At 36.9% G+C, this 22,277-nt stretch overlaps 3 protein-coding genes across 18 annotated transcripts; 1 reads left to right on the top strand and 2 right to left on the bottom strand.

The window, feature by feature from the left end:
• The first annotated feature begins 449 nt into the window (after positions 1–449).
• On the top strand, positions 450–11,036 carry LOC117784357 (TRPL translocation defect protein 14). Of its 4 annotated transcripts, none has more exons than XM_034622065.1 (12): positions 450–716; positions 801–1,307; positions 2,389–2,456; positions 2,754–2,791; positions 3,313–3,350; positions 4,504–4,635; positions 8,467–8,595; positions 8,658–8,794; positions 9,703–9,916; positions 9,986–10,316; positions 10,382–10,566; positions 10,925–11,036. In XM_034622065.1, the coding sequence occupies exons 2-12, from the start codon at positions 1,010–1,012 to the stop codon at positions 10,978–10,980; spliced, it is 1,626 nt and encodes a 541-aa protein (XP_034477956.1). In that variant the 5' UTR covers positions 450–716; positions 801–1,009; the 3' UTR covers positions 10,981–11,036. The 4 variants fall into 4 exon arrangements, with proteins under 4 accessions (XP_034477956.1, XP_034477958.1, XP_034477957.1 ...); XM_034622067.1 differs by having other exon boundaries at positions 450–777; positions 846–1,307; XM_034622066.1 differs by having other exon boundaries at positions 450–1,307.
• A 558-nt stretch (positions 11,037–11,594) lies between these two features.
• LOC117784356 (GPI ethanolamine phosphate transferase 3) lies at positions 11,595–15,538 on the bottom strand. Its single transcript, XM_034622064.1, has 6 exons — positions 15,210–15,538; positions 14,501–15,150; positions 14,248–14,434; positions 12,551–14,156; positions 12,028–12,485; positions 11,595–11,965 (listed from the first exon to the last, which is right to left on the bottom strand). The coding sequence occupies exons 1-6, from the start codon at positions 15,354–15,356 to the stop codon at positions 11,771–11,773; spliced, it is 3,243 nt and encodes a 1,080-aa protein (XP_034477955.1). The 5' UTR covers positions 15,357–15,538; the 3' UTR covers positions 11,595–11,770.
• A 110-nt stretch (positions 15,539–15,648) lies between these two features.
• LOC117784358 (tumor protein D52) lies at positions 15,649–20,863 on the bottom strand. Of its 13 annotated transcripts, none has more exons than XM_034622073.1 (7): positions 18,959–19,743; positions 18,701–18,703; positions 18,299–18,423; positions 18,082–18,242; positions 17,324–17,383; positions 16,930–17,134; positions 15,649–15,912 (listed from the first exon to the last, which is right to left on the bottom strand). In XM_034622073.1, exons 1-7 carry the CDS (start codon positions 19,395–19,397, stop codon positions 15,880–15,882), a joined length of 1,026 nt encoding a protein of 341 aa, XP_034477964.1. In that variant the 5' UTR covers positions 19,398–19,743; the 3' UTR covers positions 15,649–15,879. The 13 variants fall into 13 exon arrangements, with proteins under 13 accessions (XP_034477964.1, XP_034477967.1, XP_034477969.1 ...); XM_034622076.1 differs by having other exon boundaries at positions 16,972–17,134; positions 18,959–19,742; XM_034622078.1 differs by lacking the exon at positions 18,959–19,743 and adding an exon at positions 20,716–20,825 and having other exon boundaries at positions 15,650–16,591.
• Positions 20,864–22,277: the final 1,414 nt, after the last annotated feature.

Here is a 22,277-nt window from a genome sequence, read left to right as displayed (position 1 = left end):
AGCACTTGTAAATCTATCAATTTTTGTTATCGATGGGTCAACTTATTTTGTCGATATTGCCGCCCATCACTGATAAAAATTAAACATTTAAAAACGAAAAAAACTCAACAAAAATTACAAAACTTGATGAAAATTTAAAATTCAAAACTAGACAAAATTAAGGTAAACATTTTAATGAAGGTTTTGAAGTTAGAAAATTTACTTTTAAAAAAAAAGATATACAAAAAAATGTAGAAAATTCGAATAAACATTTGGGAAAATTAAAAAAATTCCAGCTAAAAATAAAAAAATTTTTAAAAAGGTACAAAAATTTAGAGTACCTCTTTTCGGAAATGTCCTTTTTTTTAAGTACAAAAAAATCAAACCGGATCGAAAATTTTTACTGGAGTGGCAACACTCGGTTCTTATAAAGTGTGCGCACCTCTTGTTGGAGCTTCTCAGTATAATTTTGCTTTTAAATAAAATACGTGCAAGATGGTGCTCTATCATAAAACAAATAAACTTTGATAATTAGAAACTCGGATGTGGTATATAAGGATTTCTTAGTTGCTGACCCCGAGGTCGTTTGATGTTTCATCCAATATCTAGTTTCATACGTTGGAAATCGGCATTAAATGTTTTTAATATGTACATGCGCGCGCTTCTGAGAATGTCCAACAAATATAGCGTACAATATAGCAAGGATTTATAACTTGTCACGGCCAGTCGTCAGTGTGGTAATAGAGCTGCTCCCAAATACGGCTGATAATTCCAACGCAACTGTACCATATAAATTATGTACGTAATTATCAATTGCGCAGATTTTGCAGTCCACACGGTTCCTATCGTCCATCGTGTCATCACAGACCATAACCTATAAAGGCACGTGCACTGCGTTGGTTCTGGATAGCAAAAAGAGAGTAGCGAGAGTGGAAGAGAGAGAGAGAGAGAAGTGAAGAGCATAAGGCGCAAGGATTCACCAATTGACACACCGAAACCGAACCGAAAACAGCTGTTGCTTAACTTAACCATGGCAACAACAGCCGACCAACTAATGGCAACTGCTCTGGTCCCGACCAACGGCACCAACGGCAATCAGTCGACATTGCTGACTGTCGCGACAACAATGCAATCGACGACGACTCCGAGCACGAATTTGAAATCAAATTCAAACTCAAATTCAAATAATGAGGAGGAGCAGCAGCATCAAGTGGATAACAACAAATCGACCTCGCCAAAGCCAACTGCTATGAACAGCTTAAAGCTTATGAAAATGGGCTCCGTGTCCACAAAGGACAAACGTGTCTACAAAATTGTCCTTACGGGCGGTAAGTTACAAAATATACATACATATACATGTATAACCTTTGACAACTTTTCTTCTGTATCTCTTTGTTTACGATGTGATACCGAACGAAGTGTGTATTGCTCTCGAAGCATGTCAAGGTCGCCAGGACCCTGAAAGGCTCACATTTCCGTTTGGGGTTGCTTTTTTCCCACCCCACCCCCCTCTGCGCAGTTAAAACCACACTTTTATCGCACATTTTCAATTAGCAAATATCTGTATCTATTTAGATACATATTTTTTTCTTTTGTATATTTCTTGTTATGGAAATCATTGGCTATCAAATCAAAAAATCATTTAACGTATTCAGCTTCTGTACTACCGGTGTTTTTATTTTCAATTTACATATGTAAATAAGTGTATTCAGCTTAAGCCCGCCAAAAATAATAAAAAAAACACAAAACCTGTTTGTGACTTCCACGAGCAACAGTTATCAGAAATTGACGCGTGGCCTAATCATTTTATTTGGCACAAATTATAGTTGTGATCATACAAACTCACATATAATTATATAGAATGCAAATACACAACTATATTGTACATATATTTGTATAGACTTTTGTCCCTATCTATTATCACAGCTCATTTCCTCCTGTCTAATCTGACGCAGGCAATACAAAAAAAAGGCCCCAGCCTGATAAGAAAATGTACCTTCCATTTAATTAATGATAATAAAAATATATACAGCTGATTTCTAGGAATCTCTACTGAATGCCAAAACTTGATAGTAGCATCCCAATGATTTTCAAAAATAGCTCAAAATGTAGTTTTCTTATCTAATCTTTTGACTAGTTTTACTTCAATGAATTTCACAATTGTTTGATAGTAATATTGATGGCAGTTGATGAAGCTCATGATCAAGTTTTCTGACTCTGAACTGTGCGTTCAAATCAATTTAATGCAATTCGTTTCCTCATCGCTGCACTTGCGACATTTTGTTGCAATTCGCTTGGGAAATTTCTGTGCATTTCAAATTGCAGTCAGGGTTATGATTCAAACAATTGATGAAACTCATTCGATTGATATATGTTTAATTTATAATTGTATAATTATTTTATTCATAGGTCCCTGCGGTGGCAAGACAACGGGCCAGAGTCGTTTGTGCACCTTCTTTGAGAATCTTGGCTGGAAGGTGAGTTACTTATGGCATTTTTGGCTTATTTATTGGGCTGCTGGGTTTTAACTGGGCTTAGTTGTTAGACTATGTGACTAGGAGGCAAAATTCTGTTGTCTCATATGCTTTTTAACTTGTTAATGGATTCCAATGGCAGTTGTAAGTAGTGCCAATGTCTTTTTATTCATGCCGTTTTCCTGCTACATGGCAGCAATAGTAATAATAAATAATTGCCCAAAATAAAATGAAAGCTGAAAAAAAAACACGATAAAAAAAACCGAAAAACAAAGCAATGAGCATGTTGAATATTTTCAGGTATTCCGCGTGCCTGAAACGGCCACTGTACTACTCAGGTAAATGCCTTAAACACATCAATCAAACACAAACGAACCCAAAAAACCAGCCAGCCAAAGTGAGATATTCAGGGCGGATAGCCAAAAGATACATCTATTGCAGATATTGTCAATATCTGTGTAGAGTTGTGTCATGTGTTGCCTGTGTCTTACCTGGAATGTCCTTTGGCTCGCTATGTTTGCTGCAAACAATGTTTCGTGCCTATTGTTTGTGCGGCATTCACAGATAACGATTTGAGTTTGATTGCGCTCTTAAACAATTTGCCTTGCATATATAAAATAAATACATCTACATAAATATCAATAGCAATATCAATTCACTCTCGAAAACAAAAAAAAAAAATTAAAAAAAAAATAAATAAATAAAACAATACAATCTTGAAATTCTTATCTTTTATATCCAAATAAAGTAATTTAACTGTAGCTTATTTGTAGTGCCTTCTTTTGCCATTAACTCTAAATGATTGCTCTAATTGATTTCTCAATGATCTTTTCTATCTCTCCCTCTTCCATTACTGTAGCGGTGGCGTCAAGTTCTCCGATCTGACCGAGAAAGAGGGTAAGTTCTCAATTGATAACTGATTTAGTATAGTCGTAGTATTTATATAGGAGAAACAATAGGTTACTTTTGCAAGCATTTTCCCTATATTTGGAAAACTATACATTTATCATTTAATTTAGTTGTAGAAATATAGATAAGTATATGGTTAGTATTGTTAGATTCTTAGTTCCCTGCTGTTTTATAATGATCTGCTTTTTGTTGTGGGTGAAAAACATTCTTCATTCTTCGGCACACTGTCAAGTTCGTCGTAGCATTTTCTCGAAAACGAAAATAAAACAAAATATTTACTTTTAAGAACAGCCAGAAGGCATCTTACACATTTCACTATTATACTATACAAAAAAATCTATATTATGCATCATTATATATACACATATATATCTGCACGATTATGTGGCTGTCGTCTATGTCAGCCGTGTATTTTTAATACCAACCAACAACTGAGACAGACAGCGACTATCTCAGCTGCCAGATAGTCCATAGTCTATAAGATATAGTATCTTTTTTGTGTGTACTAAATACTAAATGCTTTCTCGGTCCCCTTTGAATGTCACGTCTTCAATGAAAGTTCATTTACGTAATTTGCAAAGACATACAGACAAACACACGCACGCACACACACACAAACACATACATACTTACACAGACTTGTACACCTTCACAAAGAAAGCCATAAATAATACTAGTGAATCCTTCTTAAGGGGCGCTGACTTAAGAATTGCGTGACTTGCCGCAATTTGCTTGACAGTTTTCAAAACTAATTTGTCAATTGCGTACTTACCTCATAATGTGGCTTTTTTAGCTGGTTTTCTTTTTTTTTTTGTGGAGTCCCTGCTTGATAAAGACAGAATCGCTATAAATATAAATATAAATGATATTCCCCAATCGCTCAATTGCCTGACTTATAAAATACTTAGTGAACTTAATCTCATGTTGGTCACGAGTTCCTTCCATTCCTTCCCATCCACCCCCTCCCGTACCCAATTTCTTGGCACTTTCATTACTGATAAAGTGAAAGCATTGGGTGTGATATAAATGTGTTGCTTTAGATAGGGGAATACAGTTTAGACGATTATGATTACTACAATTAGATTGTGTTTTTTTTTGGTTGATATTGTTTTTTAATTGCGACGTTGAACACACACAACAGACCCACCTACGCCAACCACCTACGTTTACAAAGATCTACCATTTGCCGCACCGGAGCACAGTCTCATCGATCTGACCGCATCCTGTCCACGTTGCCTGGCCAAGGCTGCCTCCAAGAAAAATGGCAGCGAAGGTGAGTGTGTGTTTGTGCGTGTGTGCCGTGTGTGTGTGTGTACTCAGAATGCAGACAAACAATCCAAACGATCCAATTCGATCGATGCGATCCACATACTCAGCATATGATCCATTCCATTGATCTCTTGTGCTCGCTCTCCCTTTTTATCTCTCTCTCTCTCTCTCTTTCTCTGTGTGTGGTTGTTTGTGTGTTTGCCAAAGCTGCTTTATCTGAGCAACAATAAAATCTTCAACAGATCGTTGTCTCTATCCTTTACTTGCATTATGTTTGTTTTCCTTTTTTTGTGCGTGATCCACTTGTTTGCTTTGTCTACAGTTGATGAGTTGACATTTTCGTTTGTTATTTCTTTTCTCTTATGAAAACATACTATCAAATTTTTACAGTTAGTCAAGTAATTGTTTAAACATTTCTTTCTTTTTTTATTTAAATTATTTAAACCCAATGGAATTTTATATAATTTTCTTTAATCCTTACTAAGAACCATAAGCATATATAATATTATAACAGGGGAACAAAACGATTTTTTTTTCTTTCAAAAATTAAATAAGTAAATTTCTAAATATTGTCAATACAATTATTTGACTAACTATATGTGCCTGTCTACGTCTTTTCAAGTATTTTGTTTATTTATTTAATTTCTTATGATATATCCTAACAGAACGCAAATCGTGCTGTGTTTGTGTATGTTTCGTGTTTTGTCCACTAATCAGCATTAGGATTGCTTTGCAAATCATCTCTAATATCATCTATGAATACTCATTCTATATACATATACATTCGTGTATACATTTGTATTTTGTTCGATCATGTGAGCAGACATTTACAGTTACCTCGGACATAGCTATATATACATATATATGTGCGATTTTAAATGGGGCATTTATATTTAACGTTCACGTATAGTCCGCAGATTTCTATATACAAAATGTACAGTTTCTTAGCGCTGGCCAATTTTAGCTGCTGACTAGCACGTGCCTCAAATATACAGATACAAATATATATTCTATATAAATAAAAATCCAATTTATGGCATTAGCGCTATGAAACCAGTTTAATCTAAAATTTTTGTTAGTAGCCGCTTTTACTAACCATTGAAAGCCATGTTTATTGACTGTTAGGCTAAGAACAGTTGTTCAATGCATTATTAAACGAGTTAATTTATTTTAAATGGCATTCGTTGAACACTAATTGCAGTTGTTATGAATTCCTTAGCTCCATTTGTAGTTACCTTGGCCAATTGATATACTTTCGCTTGGTTTTTGGTCAGTCATGGCCACACAGCCAATTTCCCAGCAATTTTCATTAGCAATCATTAATGCATATTTTGGCCAATGGAATTGTATATGATGCTCGGACACAGAGATGTCACGTGTGTGCTGAATCGAGTCCCAGATCGTGCTTCCATTCATCCAATCCATCCATCGTCAGTTTGTCCGTTTGTTCATATACGTTATACTATAATGAAAGTAATGTGTGCTCTACTCTTCGCAACGTGGCGTTAATTATTCAGTTTAGTCACTCATATTATTATACAATGTGATGCACATCTACATACATACATATATTATGTAGATATTTATGACTTGGATACAAACCAGATACTGTTGGTTAATATTGTTGTTGTTTGCTTTATGGATTCCTGCTAAATTGATAGCTTAATGAATTTGTTATTCCTGTTTTGTTCTCAATTTCGTGATTAGACATGAAATTTGCATTTTCTCTCTTAAGCTATGCAAATTTAACCAGCTAATTAAGAAATTATAAATGTAGAATTTCGAATTTTATGCCTATTGCCAATAACTAGTCTCTAATAAAAAAAAAAATAAAATAAAATAAAACGATTTAGCTACCAAAAATTTAAGCAATTTTTGAAATTCCAATCTAGTTTTGTTGCGCAGTAGCTGAAAATACATGTGCATTTCATTCACAGCTACAGTCTGTCAAGTAATTGTTTTGACAAGTCACATATTTATTTTTCCTACTTCGATTTTAGTTGCTTGCGATATGGAAATAAATTATTTTGTAAAATATAAAACAAATATAAATAATTTTGTCTTTATCAAAGCAATTACTGGACATACTGTACTCGTATGTGTATAATATTTAGCTGGCTTTTTGCCTCAGTTGCTTATATCACCCTCTGCTAATTGAATTAGCCAAACAAACCAAACACACACACACACATTCTCACACACACGAAGTCAACAAATGAAAATGCAAACCAAAACAATTTTCTAGCTGACGTAAAACAGTCGATTCGCTTACATTTTCCACTCCTCTCATACCCCTCCCATCTTTCCATTCTAAGTACGTTCGATCAATTCCATTTTGTTTCGTCACATGATGCGCTCAGTCAAGTTCAATGCAACGACAACAGCAACAACAACAACGACAACCAAAAACAATGACATACATACTTATTTACAGTGGGACAGCACGAGACCGCAACAAGTGTTCACATACATACATACATACACATATACAGACAAAGTGTAGTAGGTAGTAGAATGGGGCGAAAGGGAGGGGGTAGAGGTAAATAACGGCGTACGGTGACTTATTCACCAACCGTCAATACGTTCACCGACCTTCTCCCCTCCCGCCAACCTCTCTGACCGCCCAGCAGTCTGCTGTATAGTACTTTTTATTTCTGCTTTTTTTTTTTTAACAAATTTAAAAATATACTAATTTAAATGCAGTTAGTTAGAAGCTGTGTGTGTGTGTGTGTGTGTGTGTGACTGTGTATTATTGTCGTTTGCGTCCTCTATTGTTGCACTTCAAGGTCTAGGCTAATGTTTTGCTCTTAGAAATTGAATAACGATATATACTGCACATTTCCGATGACAAATTCCATTTATTTCCGTAACAAATTTTTTATAGCATTTTCATGCTTTGTTAGCTTTGATTTGATTAACTCTACAAAATGCATCAATAATTTCTAAACATGTATATATTCATAAAGAATAAAAATATTTTTATATTTATACTCTTCTTAAAACAAGCGGAGGCACTGAAATTAATAGGACACATTTAGCTTGGCTTTTTTAATTTTAAAAAAATTTATGATAACCAAATAAGTAAATTTATAATTCTGTCAATACAAATACTTGACAAACATTAAAAGTTTTCAAAACTGTTAACTCGCTTTGCGTGTTCCTGTTGCGATTATCAAATAAGTTGCAACTATTATGAACAGATGTTTGTGAATGCTTTACTGATTATGACATATAGCAAATAAAAATAAAAAAAAATAAAAAACCCACGATGATCGCATTACTTACACATGCTTCGGTCGGGAATTATTGAACAGGCTTTTGTGAGTCAGTCAGTTAGTTAGTCTGGGGATTGAACTTTATTGTTTGTCATATACTATTACATGTTTCAGTATATATGTACATATATTTTTTATCTAAATATATTGAATCGCTGTCATCAAAGTTGAGCGTTTTGTTATTGCTGATTTGCTGCTGTCGCCTTCAAATTCAAACTGAAATTCGAATTCATTCAATTGCCACCGCACCTTAATTCTCTCAATTCTCTCAATTGGTTCAGGCCATCGCCATACGTATAACCATTATACCATCTCATGTTACTTGATTCGTTAGCAGAACCCAACCCCGAACATCATAAATAAATAAATAAACAAGCATAAGTGCATACATATAATCAATAATATATGTATTATAACTTTTTTTTTTAGAATATATTTAAAGAATTTGCTTGCAATTGTATTTCTTGATTCTGTTTCAAATTTTGTAATTGTTAAGTAACTCTTAAAAAGTCTTCTTAAGATTAATCGTAAATGCATTGTTTTTTTCTCGCTTTGTGTAGCTTATAAATTTCAGGAGAATCTGATACGCACAATGGTGCAAATCGAGAACACATATTTCGAGCTGGGAAACTCGAGCAGTCGCAATTGTCTCATCATCTGCGATCGCGGCGTCATGGATGCCAGTGCCTGTAAGTTGAAACCACATCCATTTAACAGATAAAAGATAACTCAAATATGCTTCCCTTGGCAGATATATCAAAGGACAAATGGGAGAAAATGATGGCGGGCAATAAATGGAATCCCGTGGAGATGCGTGATAATCGCTATAATCAAATCTTGCATCTGGTATCTGCCGCAAATGGAGCCGAGGATTTCTACTCGACAGAGGTGAGTGTTTTAAGTGCGCTTTATTTACTCGATTTACCTCTTTCTTTGCCAAAAACAACTCACAATTTAAAACTCAAGAAAAGAAAGCGCCATTATCAGGTACCCAAGAAAAGCACTGGCTATATAGTTTATATTGCTAAAAGCTTTTTAGTTGTGTGCTAAGCGCAATGTTTATATCTCAACGACACTAGCTTCAAATGATTAATCGAGCAAACAACTGATAAAAAATGACTGATAGTAGTCAGTTGAGTTTTAAGCGGTTTTAATTGCACTTTAGTGTAGGCTCAATTAACGCTTTTATTACTGAGTCACTTTAAGCAAGTGTCATTGAGTTCTTAGTCTTTAAATTAGTAGTAAAGCTGTTAAGAGATCGATAGTATTATCAATGATTAATTTAAGTACTTAAGGGATATAAGTATATATGTTTATGGGCAGATTATCAAGAGTTAGTATTTATAGTAGTAATAAAATATGAAAAAAGTAACAATTTATTTCAATAATATTTGTCTTCATTTTAAACTAATTAAATTTTTTTTTTATAAAAGAAATCAAATTTTGAAGATTATTAAAAGGTATTTGAAGATTTAAATATGACTTATTTTAATCCGAAGTCTGAAATAATTGAAATATTAGAAAACCATCAAAATTATGTAATTATTTTTTTTTTTCGAGCCGAACCTTTTTTTTTAGAAAGCGGTTCGGCTTAGGCTTCGCAAAGTAAATAATTTCAGGGGTTCGGTTCATGATCTGGTTCAGAACCGTTTTGCAGCCTAGAATAAAATGAAATGAGCATACACATATACTTATATCTCTGAGGCATAATTCTAAATTGGTAACAATATCGATGATCTTTCAGCTTTAAACAGAATCAAACTTAATGCTAATCTGATATTTTTGTTATATTTTAGGATCATGCCTGTCGCTCCGAAGGCGTTGAACTGGCGCGAGAGTTGGACTACAAGTCAGCAGCCGCCTGGGTGGGACATCCCTACTTCGACGTGATTGACAACTCGACGAACTTTGAGACCAAAATGAATCGCATGATCGAAAGCGTGTGCCAAAAACTGGGCATTGACATTGGCGACCGTCTGCAAGCCACGTCACGCAAGCTCAAATATTTGAGTAAGTTCCGTTTTTTTTCCCATTTAAACTTATAACTAAACTACAATTTACAATTTATTTTTTTTTTAGTTGCTATGCTGCCGCCTGACAGCGAGTTTCCGCCGTTCGCAGACTTTGATGTGGTCCATCACTATCTGCAGTCAGCCGGTCCTAAAGTGCAGGCGCGTCTGCGCAAACGTGGCCAAAAGAATCACTGGAGCTACATACACACCCAGCGTCGTCCCAATGTGCATGGCCAGGCCCGCATCGAGGTGAAGACCCAACTGACGCATCGCGACTATATGAACCTGCTGGCACAGCGCGATGATGCGCATTTTACCATCTATAAGAAGCGACGTTGCTTCCTCATCAATAATCAATATTTCCAGCTGGATATCTACAGGGAGCCGGGTCATCCACGGTAAGTCTGGTGAATAACTTGCCACGAATTGCAATTTTTATAATGTTGTGCGTTTTCTGTTGCAGTTGCAAGGGTCTTGTGCTGTTAGAGACATACTCCTCACTAACTGGAGAGGCGCTAAAGAACTGCATGCCAAAGTTCTTGAACATTGTTAAGGAGGTCACTGGTGATCCGGACTATTCCATGTACAATCTGTCGCTAAAAGAGGACTGGAGCACCACCAAAAAATTCTGCCGCCCAGCAACGCATGGTAAGCAGCAACAACAGCAACAACAACAACCGCAACAGCAACAACAGTCGCAACATCCACCATCGGAAAAGCAGTATAAGCCCTACTATGAGAACAGTGACTAAGGCAGCTACTTTGGTCATTCATAATCATTATGCATTTGCTCCTGGTGCTGGCGCCATTAAAGCCAAAGATTGTTTAGTCTAGAAATCGCTTTCCATATTCGCTGTAAATATTTATACCCTACTACAGTTCTTAATACGCTTCTTTTGCATGTGTCAACATATTCGCTCGCTTTAAACCATACATAATATTGGCCTTAGATTTCAATCGCCTGATCTTTATATTTTTCTTTTCTCTTGATTTTCTTAACTTGTAGCAAGGGGAGCAACAAACGGAGTTACGAGTACGCCATTGGTGCTCAATGGGCTGTAGAAATTTTTTAGAATCTCGAATATCTTAACACGCATATTACTAAACAAAAACAAAAACAATAAATTCAAAACACGACAGTTACACACAAACTGCAACTGAATGACCTGGTTAACTAATTTAAGTGATTAACAGCAGATAAAGATCTTGATGTTGTATAATTATTAAATGTAATTACTAATTAGTTAAGCTAAAACACAGATCGTGTACTTATTTCAATTATTTGTATCCCACAATTGTTAATTATTTGCGTACTTAAACACCATGTAACTGAAGCTATGAGTCCTAGTTTAATTTTATGGCATACAAAAATATAACGATCGAGTGTACTTAATTTTTTTATCCCTGATTTGTTGTTATGTTTGCTCGTGTTAATTTGTAAGCCATAATATGTACATCCGTAAATCCGCGGTTATGTGTGAAATTCTTTGTTTATAAGATGGAAATTTGTGGGTTTTTTTTTGTAAAAGAAAAAAGAACCGTTGAAGCGCATGCGTGCTAATTTTAAATGTAATTTTTAGCTAATGTAATGAAATACAAAAACAATTCAAAACAATACAAAATGAACCTTGAGGCAACAAAAAAATAAATCAGCTAAGGACAAGACCACCAAAACATCATTTGTTGTTTATCTATTCGTTTTTCTTTATCTATAATTTAGTAAAAGCTTTATAAATTAATAGCCATTGGCGAAATACAAACTTTGGGGCATACAAAATTAAATTTTAAATACAAAATTTGAGTTTGGTTGAGTTGTTGTTGCGACTAGAGCAAATGGAGCTGTGGTCCATCATTACTTATCCTTGTTGATGCGCTTGATGAGGCCATCCACAGCACGATTGATGCGCAACAACAGCATGTAGCCCACAATGAGAGCCGGCAGACCAACAAAGGTAGCCAACGCCTCGTAGATGAAACGAGGTGCAAAGATTTTCCAGACCATCAAGTGTCGACAGTGTATTGTGCATGCCAGCATTGCGCAAAAGATCTGCAGGAGAAATAAAGACAGGTGAGATCGAAAATATGAATCAGTTTGCAGGTAGAACTCACCTTGATGCCCTGCAGCATAAGGAACTGCGTGGCCAGCTTGAAACCAGCGCCTAGGAACACATCCTCGTACTCATACAACGCCAATTCGCCACGTGTCATATCAAAGCCAACTGCTTCATTGGCAATATCGTTGAGAGCCGTAGATGCATCTGCTTTGTTGTTGCTCCGAGTATTGCTGCTGCTGCGTATCAGATTGGGAAAGAGCGCAAACAACGAGAAGGTTTCCGTGCTGAGCAGCGCATACATGCAGTAGAAGAATATGGGACCACAGAAGGTGTTCAGGATAACCAAAGCACCGGAAATGAGATGAGATTGTCCCAATGCGCTGGAACGACCCACAAAGGCGGCACGCCAATCAATCTGGGACAGCGTCGTCTGATGTGACGTGGCAAAGAAGCAAAAGTGGGCCAACAGGAACCAGCTGACCACAGCGCTAAAAGTTGGCTGCACACAGCTCTCTGTAGAGGGAAAAAATAAATAAATTAATAAATAGTTACAAAAAAATTAATAAAAAGTAACTCACCAAAGCTGCTGGCCGTGCGATAGCGCAGAATGCCGTGAACACTCAGAATGATGGCACCAATAACCACACAGATGATCAGTCCAATGCTGGCCCGCGGCTCGAGCACCACAACCATCAGCATGGCCAGAAAAATGCCAAAGGATATGATAATCGATGAATAGACAGTGGCCAGTCCATAGACAACAGGAATCTCATGGCGTCGCTCGGCGTCGTCACCTTCGTACATGCGTTTCATTTTCCTAAATATTTCCGGTACAATGCTGTCACGTCCATTGACACTGATGGTGTTGGGATTTCGTGGCGGCAGCACAAATGTCATTAGAGGAGCCCATGAGACGACAACAATTTGTAGCACTAAGAGACCATAGATAACCAGAGCCATGGCATCAATGTGTGTACGTTGTATGTTCTTAATGGCGCTATTGGCGAGCAGTATATGACCTCCAGCACAAATGGACGCCACAGTCGGTCCATAGCGAGCCAGCAAGACATTGGGTGCGTTGCCGGTCAAATTGCCGCAGGAACGCAAATATAAACGTGTTAGTGTTGTGTACAATACAATGATGACTACCGCTAGTATGTAGGTCTTGCCCATGGACGGTCTTTTCACAGAAAATCCCGATGAACTATTGTTGAAGTCCGCACAATTGCCCTGCTCCTCGCGGCAACGGAACAGCGTATAAGCGAAACGTATACAGCAGATGGCCAAGACGCTGGCCAAGATCAGACGCAGTGCAGTCGAGCGCCAAAACTGCGACCATTTGAATTTGCTCTTAAAGTCCAGACGCGCGCTCAGCTGCAATAGTTCATAGGCGAGCAATAAAATGACTGCAACCAGAAGATATGACAGGATTTTAGCTTCCTGTATGACGAAACTGTTGGAGAAGAACACAGCCATGGTGGCAAAAAGCAACAGACGTGTTGGCATGTGGCTAAAACGCTTCACGTTGGCCCAGTTGGTGGCAATGCTGCTCCAATGCTTCAACGTATAGAAGGCCAGCAGCACAGTGCTTAGCAAACTAGTAAAGAAAATAACGCCATGTTCCTCTGTCTTGAAGGAAAAGTTCTTGAAGTAACGATAACCAAAGACGCCGGCCGCAATATTCATCAGATATATGTAGAAGACTTCCTTCTGCTTGAATATCTTTGCATAGTCGCTGGCATTTGAGTTGTTAACCAGCAGAAAGGCAAAGAAGATGGGCAGAAAGCTAAATAGCAGACCCTGTGACATTTGTGTGGGCTCAAACTTGACCCAAATCTCTCGGCAGACGTTGAGTATGTCACGCAAATGAATGTTTAAATCGCGTACGAACGACTTGTAGGCTGCCTCATTATAAATGGTTTTAACACGATGAGTGAGCAGTATGAAATCCGTTTCCAGCGTATCCATTTGTTCCACATTGAAGGTGCGCTTGTTCTCCAGCGCATAATTGAAGAAGTAGCGATAGATTTGCTGTGCATTCTGCCAGCCGTGAAGCAGCAATGTTTGAAATTTACTCAAATGCGGCACAGCCACAGCGGGCACAATATTAAAGTTGACCAGTCCCAGATTTGAATAGGGTATGGGAACGCCGAGTATGGTCGCTAGTGTGGGCACCAGATCAATCTGCAAAGCATGACACGTAAGTGAGCTTATCAGCATGATGTGACGTGGGAAGATAATAAGAAAAAATAAACGTTGTCTTATCTCCTTTTACCTGCTGCAGCATTTCGCTATCTGATCCCGAATCGCTGCTGGTGAAGAACTTGTGCTGCTTGGAGTAGGCAAACAAAAGAGCATTGGTTTCGTCATCAGTGTCGCCGCCATGATCGCCAGTTGCCGTCATGCCATGATCACCCATTATCAGCAGCGTCGTCTCGTTATCCATGCCAGCCACAACAGAGCTGAGATTAATTAAATCATTGATTAGCCGACATTTGTATTTCAAATTGTGAGTCTAGGGTATATACCTTATGATATCATTCATTTCGTTTAGTTTTCGCGCCATTTCCTCGTGTATGGGTCCGTGCTTGTGTCCGCAGTGATCCACGCCCAGAAAGTGCGCAATCAACACCTGCCAATCATCGCTAGCCAGTTCCTTGGGCAAATGCTGCATTATTTGATTGTCCACGGTGTCCAAATCGAAGATATCAAAGCTGGGATAGGAATAGGCGCGCCTAAAGCGTCGCGGATATAAATCAGTCCATGTGCTGTCTCCCAGAAATACCAAAGGCAGATCACTCTTGACCATTTGATCGATTATGTTGTCCTCATTAATCTCGGGCGAGGCAAAGTTTGAGCCAATATCAATGAAAGTGGGCAGACTACCGGTGGTGAGACCCTTGAGGCGCTGCAACGTTGTGGTGGGCGGGTCCGCCTTGAAGCGCATCAGCCGTGCATTGTCCGGCGTTTGTTGGAGCAGCTGATGCAGAACTCTCAGTTTATTCTCATAAGGCAACGGTTCGGTGGTGTTCTCTTTGTAAACTCCAAATTCGTATTTCAGAGCATCGATAACGAGTATAATGACTTTGGATTTTTGTGGAAGACATAGATTAGATGACGACGATGCATTCACATCCTTAAAGATCTCATTCACAACCTCTGGCGTAAGATAATACTCCTAAGAAAAAGAGCATATAGTCAAATCTCACTCTTCTCCATATTCTTTACACAACTTACATCATTGGGATTTAGGGACAAACGGCGGCAGGTGCTTGTCTCCGTCTTGGAGACGCGTGCGAGCAGAAATCCTCGGGAGAACAATAGCACACCGCTGCATACCAAGTAGGCCAGCCAAATGAGCACGAATAAGTATGTGAAATTCATGTTGGCGCCCGCTCTTACACTAATTAGACTATATTACTTAATTGCACTTTACTGTGGAGCAACTAATTGTCTTGTCAAGTACTCGGCATCACGATCCGTACTTATTTTCATTTAGAGTTCGTCATTTTTTATACGGGTTTTCAAGAACGTCGCTAAAAAGAGTAATGCACAGCGTTGCCAGATGTCGCAGCCAGCAGCTGTTGACATTTTATGCAGCCCTTGATTGAGTAGAGAGTTGCCAGATAGTCTAACTCAGATATCTATGTTGGCGCCACAATTCAAATACAATTACTATTGGTCACAAAAATGTCGTATTTATTTAAAGATCCCATAATACACATATAGCAAATCTTAAATCAAGTGTTGTTGCATCGCATTAGCTATGTGTTTGTATATGCTTTAAATTGTTTACATTGTGAATGTTGATTTTCTTCTTATTTATTAACAATGCAATTTATTGATATAGCATACAAGCTCCTTCTTTTCATTGTATGAACTTTAAAATAATTTGGAATTTCTTGTGTCAGTAACGCCATTTAATCACGCGACCCAAAGCCTATAGAAATAGATGAAAATATAAAAATATATAATATACAGTTATTTTCATTCAAGTTAAAGCTTACTACAGGGCAAAATATTTAGTTAGGAATGAATATCGCTCATATATGTGTGTGTGTGTGTTTGCGTAAATACGTTATCAATGCATAGTTGATTACCATTTTCTCATCTTTCAATTCAGTTTTTGAACATTAAACCGTACACTTAGACTTATGTAAATGAATTAAGTTCACTTTATATTTGAATTAGTGTAACACACACGTTAAACTTTCTTATCAATGCCAACAAAGCGCGCAAACAGACATATGTTCAATTTGAGATACAAACATTAAGTAGTATTATAATAATAATAATAATAATAATAACACACATATGCATATAAATAATTAAATTCCGTTCTTGGTGTTAGTAATAAAATTGTTATTTTTTGTTTATGTGTGGGTGTGTGTGTGTGTGTGTGTGTAAGGTGTAGGTGTATTTTTTTCTTATTTTTGATTAATTTACGCGTGCTGCTTTTTTGTGTATGAATGTGTGTGTGTCTCATAATTATTTACGATTTCACACGCATTTTATTTAGTTAGAGAGTCTGTGGGTGAGTTGAGTCCCGATGATGTGTTGTTCTCATCTAGAGCGTCTGGGAAACTGGTAACCGAACCCGAACGGGATGCCACCTTCGTCTACAATAGAATAGAATAGAAAACCGAACAGTTTTGTAGCAGACAAGACAATAACATTTTGATTTAAGTAATAGCAAGCACTAAAAATACATGCAATTACCAAATAATATATACATATGTTTGTTAATAGAGCAATTAACTAGCCAAATGTTAATCTAATTTATTACGTGTGCCTAAACGGTTATATTTCATAAATTTATGTATAAAATAAATGATGTGTTAATTGTACTTATTTAAGAATTTGTTAGTGAATGATAAAGATAGGAGTTAGTGAGTGTGATTATGAGAATGAGTGCAGAAAATAGATATTGAGATTGAGTAATAAAAATAGTAGTTACCGCATGAGATTGGCACATAAAATTGTTCTGTTCATAGCTTACTTTAACGTTCTCGTAGGCAGAGCCAACCGAAGCTTCAATAGAACGCATCGATTCGGAATTTTTCATTTGTGAGAATTTCGACGTAATGCCGCTAGTAATGCTGCCAAAGACCGATGCAGTTTTCTCACCCGTCGACTTAAGCACCGATTCGGTGCGTTGGAATCTGTAAAAAAAAGCAACCAATTTAATGCATTAATAAATATAGATATTTAATAACAATTGTTAGATCAAATCGACAAATGCAATTGGTGAAGAGACACACACAAAAGCAGCGAGAGCAGAGTGTTATTTAAAAGAGTGGACAGCGTTGTGTTAGTTAGTTAGTTAGCCAGGTCTTAACACGGTTACTTACATTGGTGCCTCATGCACGGCTTTACTTATGTTGCCCACGCTCTGTTCCACCGATTGGTAACTAAATAAATACATAATTTAAGCCATAATTAAAGCAAACAATAAAATATAACAAAATGAAAAACAAAGTTATAATCGAATTTCAATGAGCTTCTGATGTGGCACAAATGCTGATTAAAACTAGTCGAAAAGGCTATAGTCGAGATCCCGACCATAGAATACCCGTTACTTATTTCAATATATATATAAAATAAAAATAAAATAAAAAATATAAATAAAAATTACTAGCTAATAAAAACTTTAAATTACTTTGGTTAGCTATTTCTGCCGTTCTACTTCACCTATCTAGCTGCGGTTAAGTGAGGTAATAGATAATATTAATAGACAACGTTAAATATAATAAAAGCTGAAGTTTCTTACAAACTGTGGGTATGGTAGTTTTTCGAGATTTGCGGGGGTGTAAGGGCGCGTTTTAAAAGTTTAAAACAAACTTGACCTGCGTGGGGTCTATAAAAATCTGTTTGCCAAATTTTGTTCTAGCTCTTATGATCTCTGAGAACTAGACGCTCACACGGACAGACAGACGGACATGGCTATATCAACTTGGCTGTTGATGTTGATCAAGAATATATATACTTTTTAAGGTCAGAAATGCCTCCTTCTCACTGTTACATACTATTCAACAAACACATTATACTCTTTAACTTGTTTTTTAAGTAACACGTATTAAAAAGTCGATGCAAGAGGCGGCAAACTTACACATGACTCTCCTTGAGGTTCTTGACACCCTGATTGACATCATCGGTGAGCTCCTTCCAAACGGTAATGCCCAACTTGCGCCTCAGATCGGATGCATGACGCGTCTTGGAGGCCAGCACCGTGCGCAACGTATTGATTTCTTCATCAACGCGTGCCAGCTCCTAAATAAATTCAACATTATAATTATTGTTATAATTTAAGATATGTTAAAACTTGCCTGGTTCCATTCGGCGCGTCGCTGTTCCTTCTCCTCCAGGGTGAGTGCTGCATATTCAGCTGCAATTTCAGCAGATGCCACTGAGGCTGCTGGAGAAGCGGGCTCCGACAAGTTGGCGCTGTTATCTGTGCATAAATAATTATTTATTCATTAGAAAATCTATAGGTTATCAATATGCACATGTTAACTACGTTATAAACTCAACAACTGGCGCAATTTTAAGTTGTTTGCTTTGATTTTTATGTACCTCCGTGGAAGACAACTTCCTCAAAGACTTTTTCATAGGCTGAGTGTATCGAATTTCGTTTCGTTTCGTTTGTTTGTTTGTTTGTATATAAAATGTATAAAGACTTAAATTTGTAGTTGTCATTGTTCAATAGTCTCAGCACAAATAATACTCACAAACTGTTGTTGCACAGTGTTGTTGCAGAGTGTAAGCAAAGTGAAATAGAGAGAGAGATTTAAAAAAAATGTTGATTAGTCACGTGTGTTCTGAATTTCGAAACCATTTAAACCATAAATAAGATTAGTTAAGTCTAAAGCTTCAAAATACAATGAAAGAGGGCTCATTCCGGTTTGTCAATTTCAACCAAATTCTCTTAACTGTTAACGTAACCCAAATTATAACTTGGCTAATAAGCAGATTCTCAGCAGTTTTACCTTTGGCAGTATGACCGATGGTCAGAAACCTTTTGTAGTTATCACTATTCGATATTTTGGCCAGATAGGGTTTAGAGAAATCTATAAACGTGACCTTAACATCGCGCATTGTTCGTTTCGTGAAAAACTTTAGGCGGAAACGCTTCGCAATCGACGGCGATGGAGTCTGATTGGACAATTTGGTAGCAATGAATTCCGTTTCAACGGCCTGCAGTTCAAGCGTATTGGCATAATCCGAATCAACATCATAGAAGATCTCGTCCAGTGTCAGATTACGCAGATAGAATTCCGTTTCATTGGACCAATCCAATTCGCTGGCGATGGATGGAGAGAGTTCATCCAGTTCATCGAGTGATGGCGTTGTGGTGATGTCATCGATGCGGGGCAAATAGGAATCCTCAATGAACTCTAAGCTAACAGGCTCCGATTCGCTGCTCATGCTGTAGCTGCGACGGCGACTCTTTGTTCCCTCTCTGTGGTTTATCTCATGTTCAACAGCAGCGGCAGCAGCAACAACAACAAGCACTTTCTAATTGGAACGTGGCCCTCCTCACATTTCAAACGGAGCTTCAGGCAATTGCAATTGGTTTTCTGTGTGGAGTTCTTTTCTTCTTCAGCTTCTCTAATTCCTACAGATTCATGATGGAAAGCGTTTTCTTTAATGCTGTCCATACAAATGCGTGACTGAGACTGCGACGCTGACTGCGACTGTGACTGCTGCTGCCTCGTTTCGCTTCCGCGCACTTCTACAACCAAACTTTAACTGAGCTCCAACTTCCAATTGGTATTTCTAGCTCTTCTCGCTCAGTAACTGTAACTCAACAAGTTGGCTTTTGTCAGCGCAAAAGACTAGCCAAACTAAGAGAGAACAGAAATTGAGAGAGAGAGAGAGAGCGCGCGCGGTCAACTTAACAAAAGAGCAACAACAACAATCACAACTGACAACCAGTGTCTTATTGGACTGTCTAGGTTTGAGTTTTCTTGCCAATTTGCAGAATTGCATGATCAACAAGTGGAAAGAGGAAGAGCAGCTAAAACACTGGAAAATATACGCTGTCAATAACAGATACAAATGCACAAAATTATTAAAGAATATTTTGGCTGGACATAAACAGGAAACGAAATGTAATTAAATTTTGTTTCTTTAATTAAAAATAAAAGCTATAGATAAAATGGGAGGCGGAACTGTCCGTTCATTCATTTATAGTATACAGTCGTTGTTGTTCTTGTTGCAACAACAATCGTGACACAGAATGTACACAAAGAACGCAAAAGATTCACAAATTGCTTGCCACGTCGTCAGAGCTCTGCAAATTCAGCGATATACACATTTTAATTGTAAATTATAATGTTTACAGTGTGCTAAACGTATATGTGGCATTTTGAAATAACTCCCACGAGTTCAATGCATTGCAGGGAAAGGCGCAACCTGCGTGCCCAACAACAAAATACAGACGGCGAGCATGACTCATCCTAATTCAAAGGCAACCAACTAGACTGAAAGGGACCATTTTAAATGACTTGCTCAGCGAGACTTTTTCCAATTGGTAAATACAACAGAAATGCCATTTGGATTTTCAGTCAAACAAGTCACCGACTAATTAGCGCCCCACGACTCGAACAAAAGCTGTTCCAATAAGAGAGCCCGGGATTAGACCGAGCACGCTGTCTCACTGCTTCACTGGCAAGCGGCAAAAAGTTGTAATCCCACACTGATGATAACTACTGCATAATATACACAATTAGAGTACACTTACGATCCTCCATCGCTGGCCTGTTGTTGTCTCTGGCTTCTTATTGTTTCTTGCTTTGCACTATTTCAATTGCAACGCACTTGACTTTTAATTTTTTGTTGTTGAGAGCAGAAAAAGCAAAGCAGTGCTGCCAACTTTTTGGAAGAAAATGATTGTTGGAGCTTGAACCGATCTGGTTTGATTTTTTGTACTTAAAAATATAAGTACATTTCCGAAAATGGGTATTCTTAAATTTTGTACCCATTTTTTTCTTCTTTTTTATGTATTAATAAAAGATATGAATTATTTTGTAGAATCCGACAAAAACCTTCATCTACCTAAAATTTCGTTGCAGAAAATAGTACCGCCATGCAAATAATCGCTACGTTACTCAATTTGCACCGATAGTTTGAACGTCTGGCAGCTTTTCTATTCAAAAAAAGTGCAAAATTTGTTGATAAATTATGAACTAAACATAAGTTTACATTTGAATAAATGAATGACTAAAATGACTCATTTATTTATGTTAAAACGATAGGAATTAAACGCTTGCATGTGAGAAATTTTAGTTAATGCGTTAAATTAATTGAGCACGTTAACATAAGAGAGTTACCCAGCAGTTAAAAAAAATTTCTGTTGAATCGATACCGATGAGCGCTGGTGTGGTGTTGTCAATTAGTTATTTTACCCGATTTTTGTGCGCGCAGATTCAAAAACACGTTTAACTTTAAAATTTTTGTATTTCAAAAGAAATAAAAATACACATTTCGTATCTGAATAGCCTGTTTGAAAAAAATGCCGTAAGTGAAAAATGTTGCTTTGCAGCATTCTAATCGCATCGTCCACGTTTACATTTGATTTTCGTCCGTTAATATAGGAAAATATATACATTTATATTCATTGTATTGTATTTACTACGTTTCTTAGAATTACTAATGCAGTTGGTTGTAAATATGTATATTTAAAAAATTTACAATATCAGGTCTGTATTTCTTGGTGTTTTCTTTAATTTTTACTGCATAAAATAAAAGCCAACATAAGAACTAAAGAAATAAAAAACCAAAGACGAGGTCTCAAATTATATAATTTGTTTACGTTTTTTATTGGTTTTATTTTGTTTTTTTGTTTGTTTGTTTTATATTGAATGGTAAGTAAAAAATTTTAATATATTTTTTTAATTTTTCATACTTTGTGTTTCAACTTCAAATAGTAGACAGGGCACTGAGCGCACCCTTTGGTTGTGAAGCGTCCCAGACACCGTGTATAGTTTTAAAGTTGTTAAGTGGAAAATATATATAAGTCGAAACAATTTAATATAAATCAAGAAGATTGCACAAAATAAAAATGTTTGAATTCATTTTGAAATGTGAATGGGGTGTGTGTGGGGTATAAAGCTGGTTGATTGTTTGGAGCAGGAGCAGGCGTGCGTTAAATAATATAAGTATATATATATATATATATATATATATATATACTTAGCTATATATCTATATATGATTGTATAATTTCAAGTACATGTCTGAATGTATTTCAATCAATTGCTGTTATCTTTCAATTCAATTATGTGTTTCTAACTTCTCTATACA

This window comes from Drosophila innubila, assembly GCF_004354385.1.
Source record: "Drosophila innubila isolate TH190305 chromosome 2R unlocalized genomic scaffold, UK_Dinn_1.0 1_C_2R, whole genome shotgun sequence".
NCBI lineage: Eukaryota > Metazoa > Arthropoda > Insecta > Diptera > Drosophilidae > Drosophila > Drosophila innubila.
Note: the sequence above shows the minus strand (reverse complement) of the source record. Positions and strands in the feature narration are given on the sequence as shown.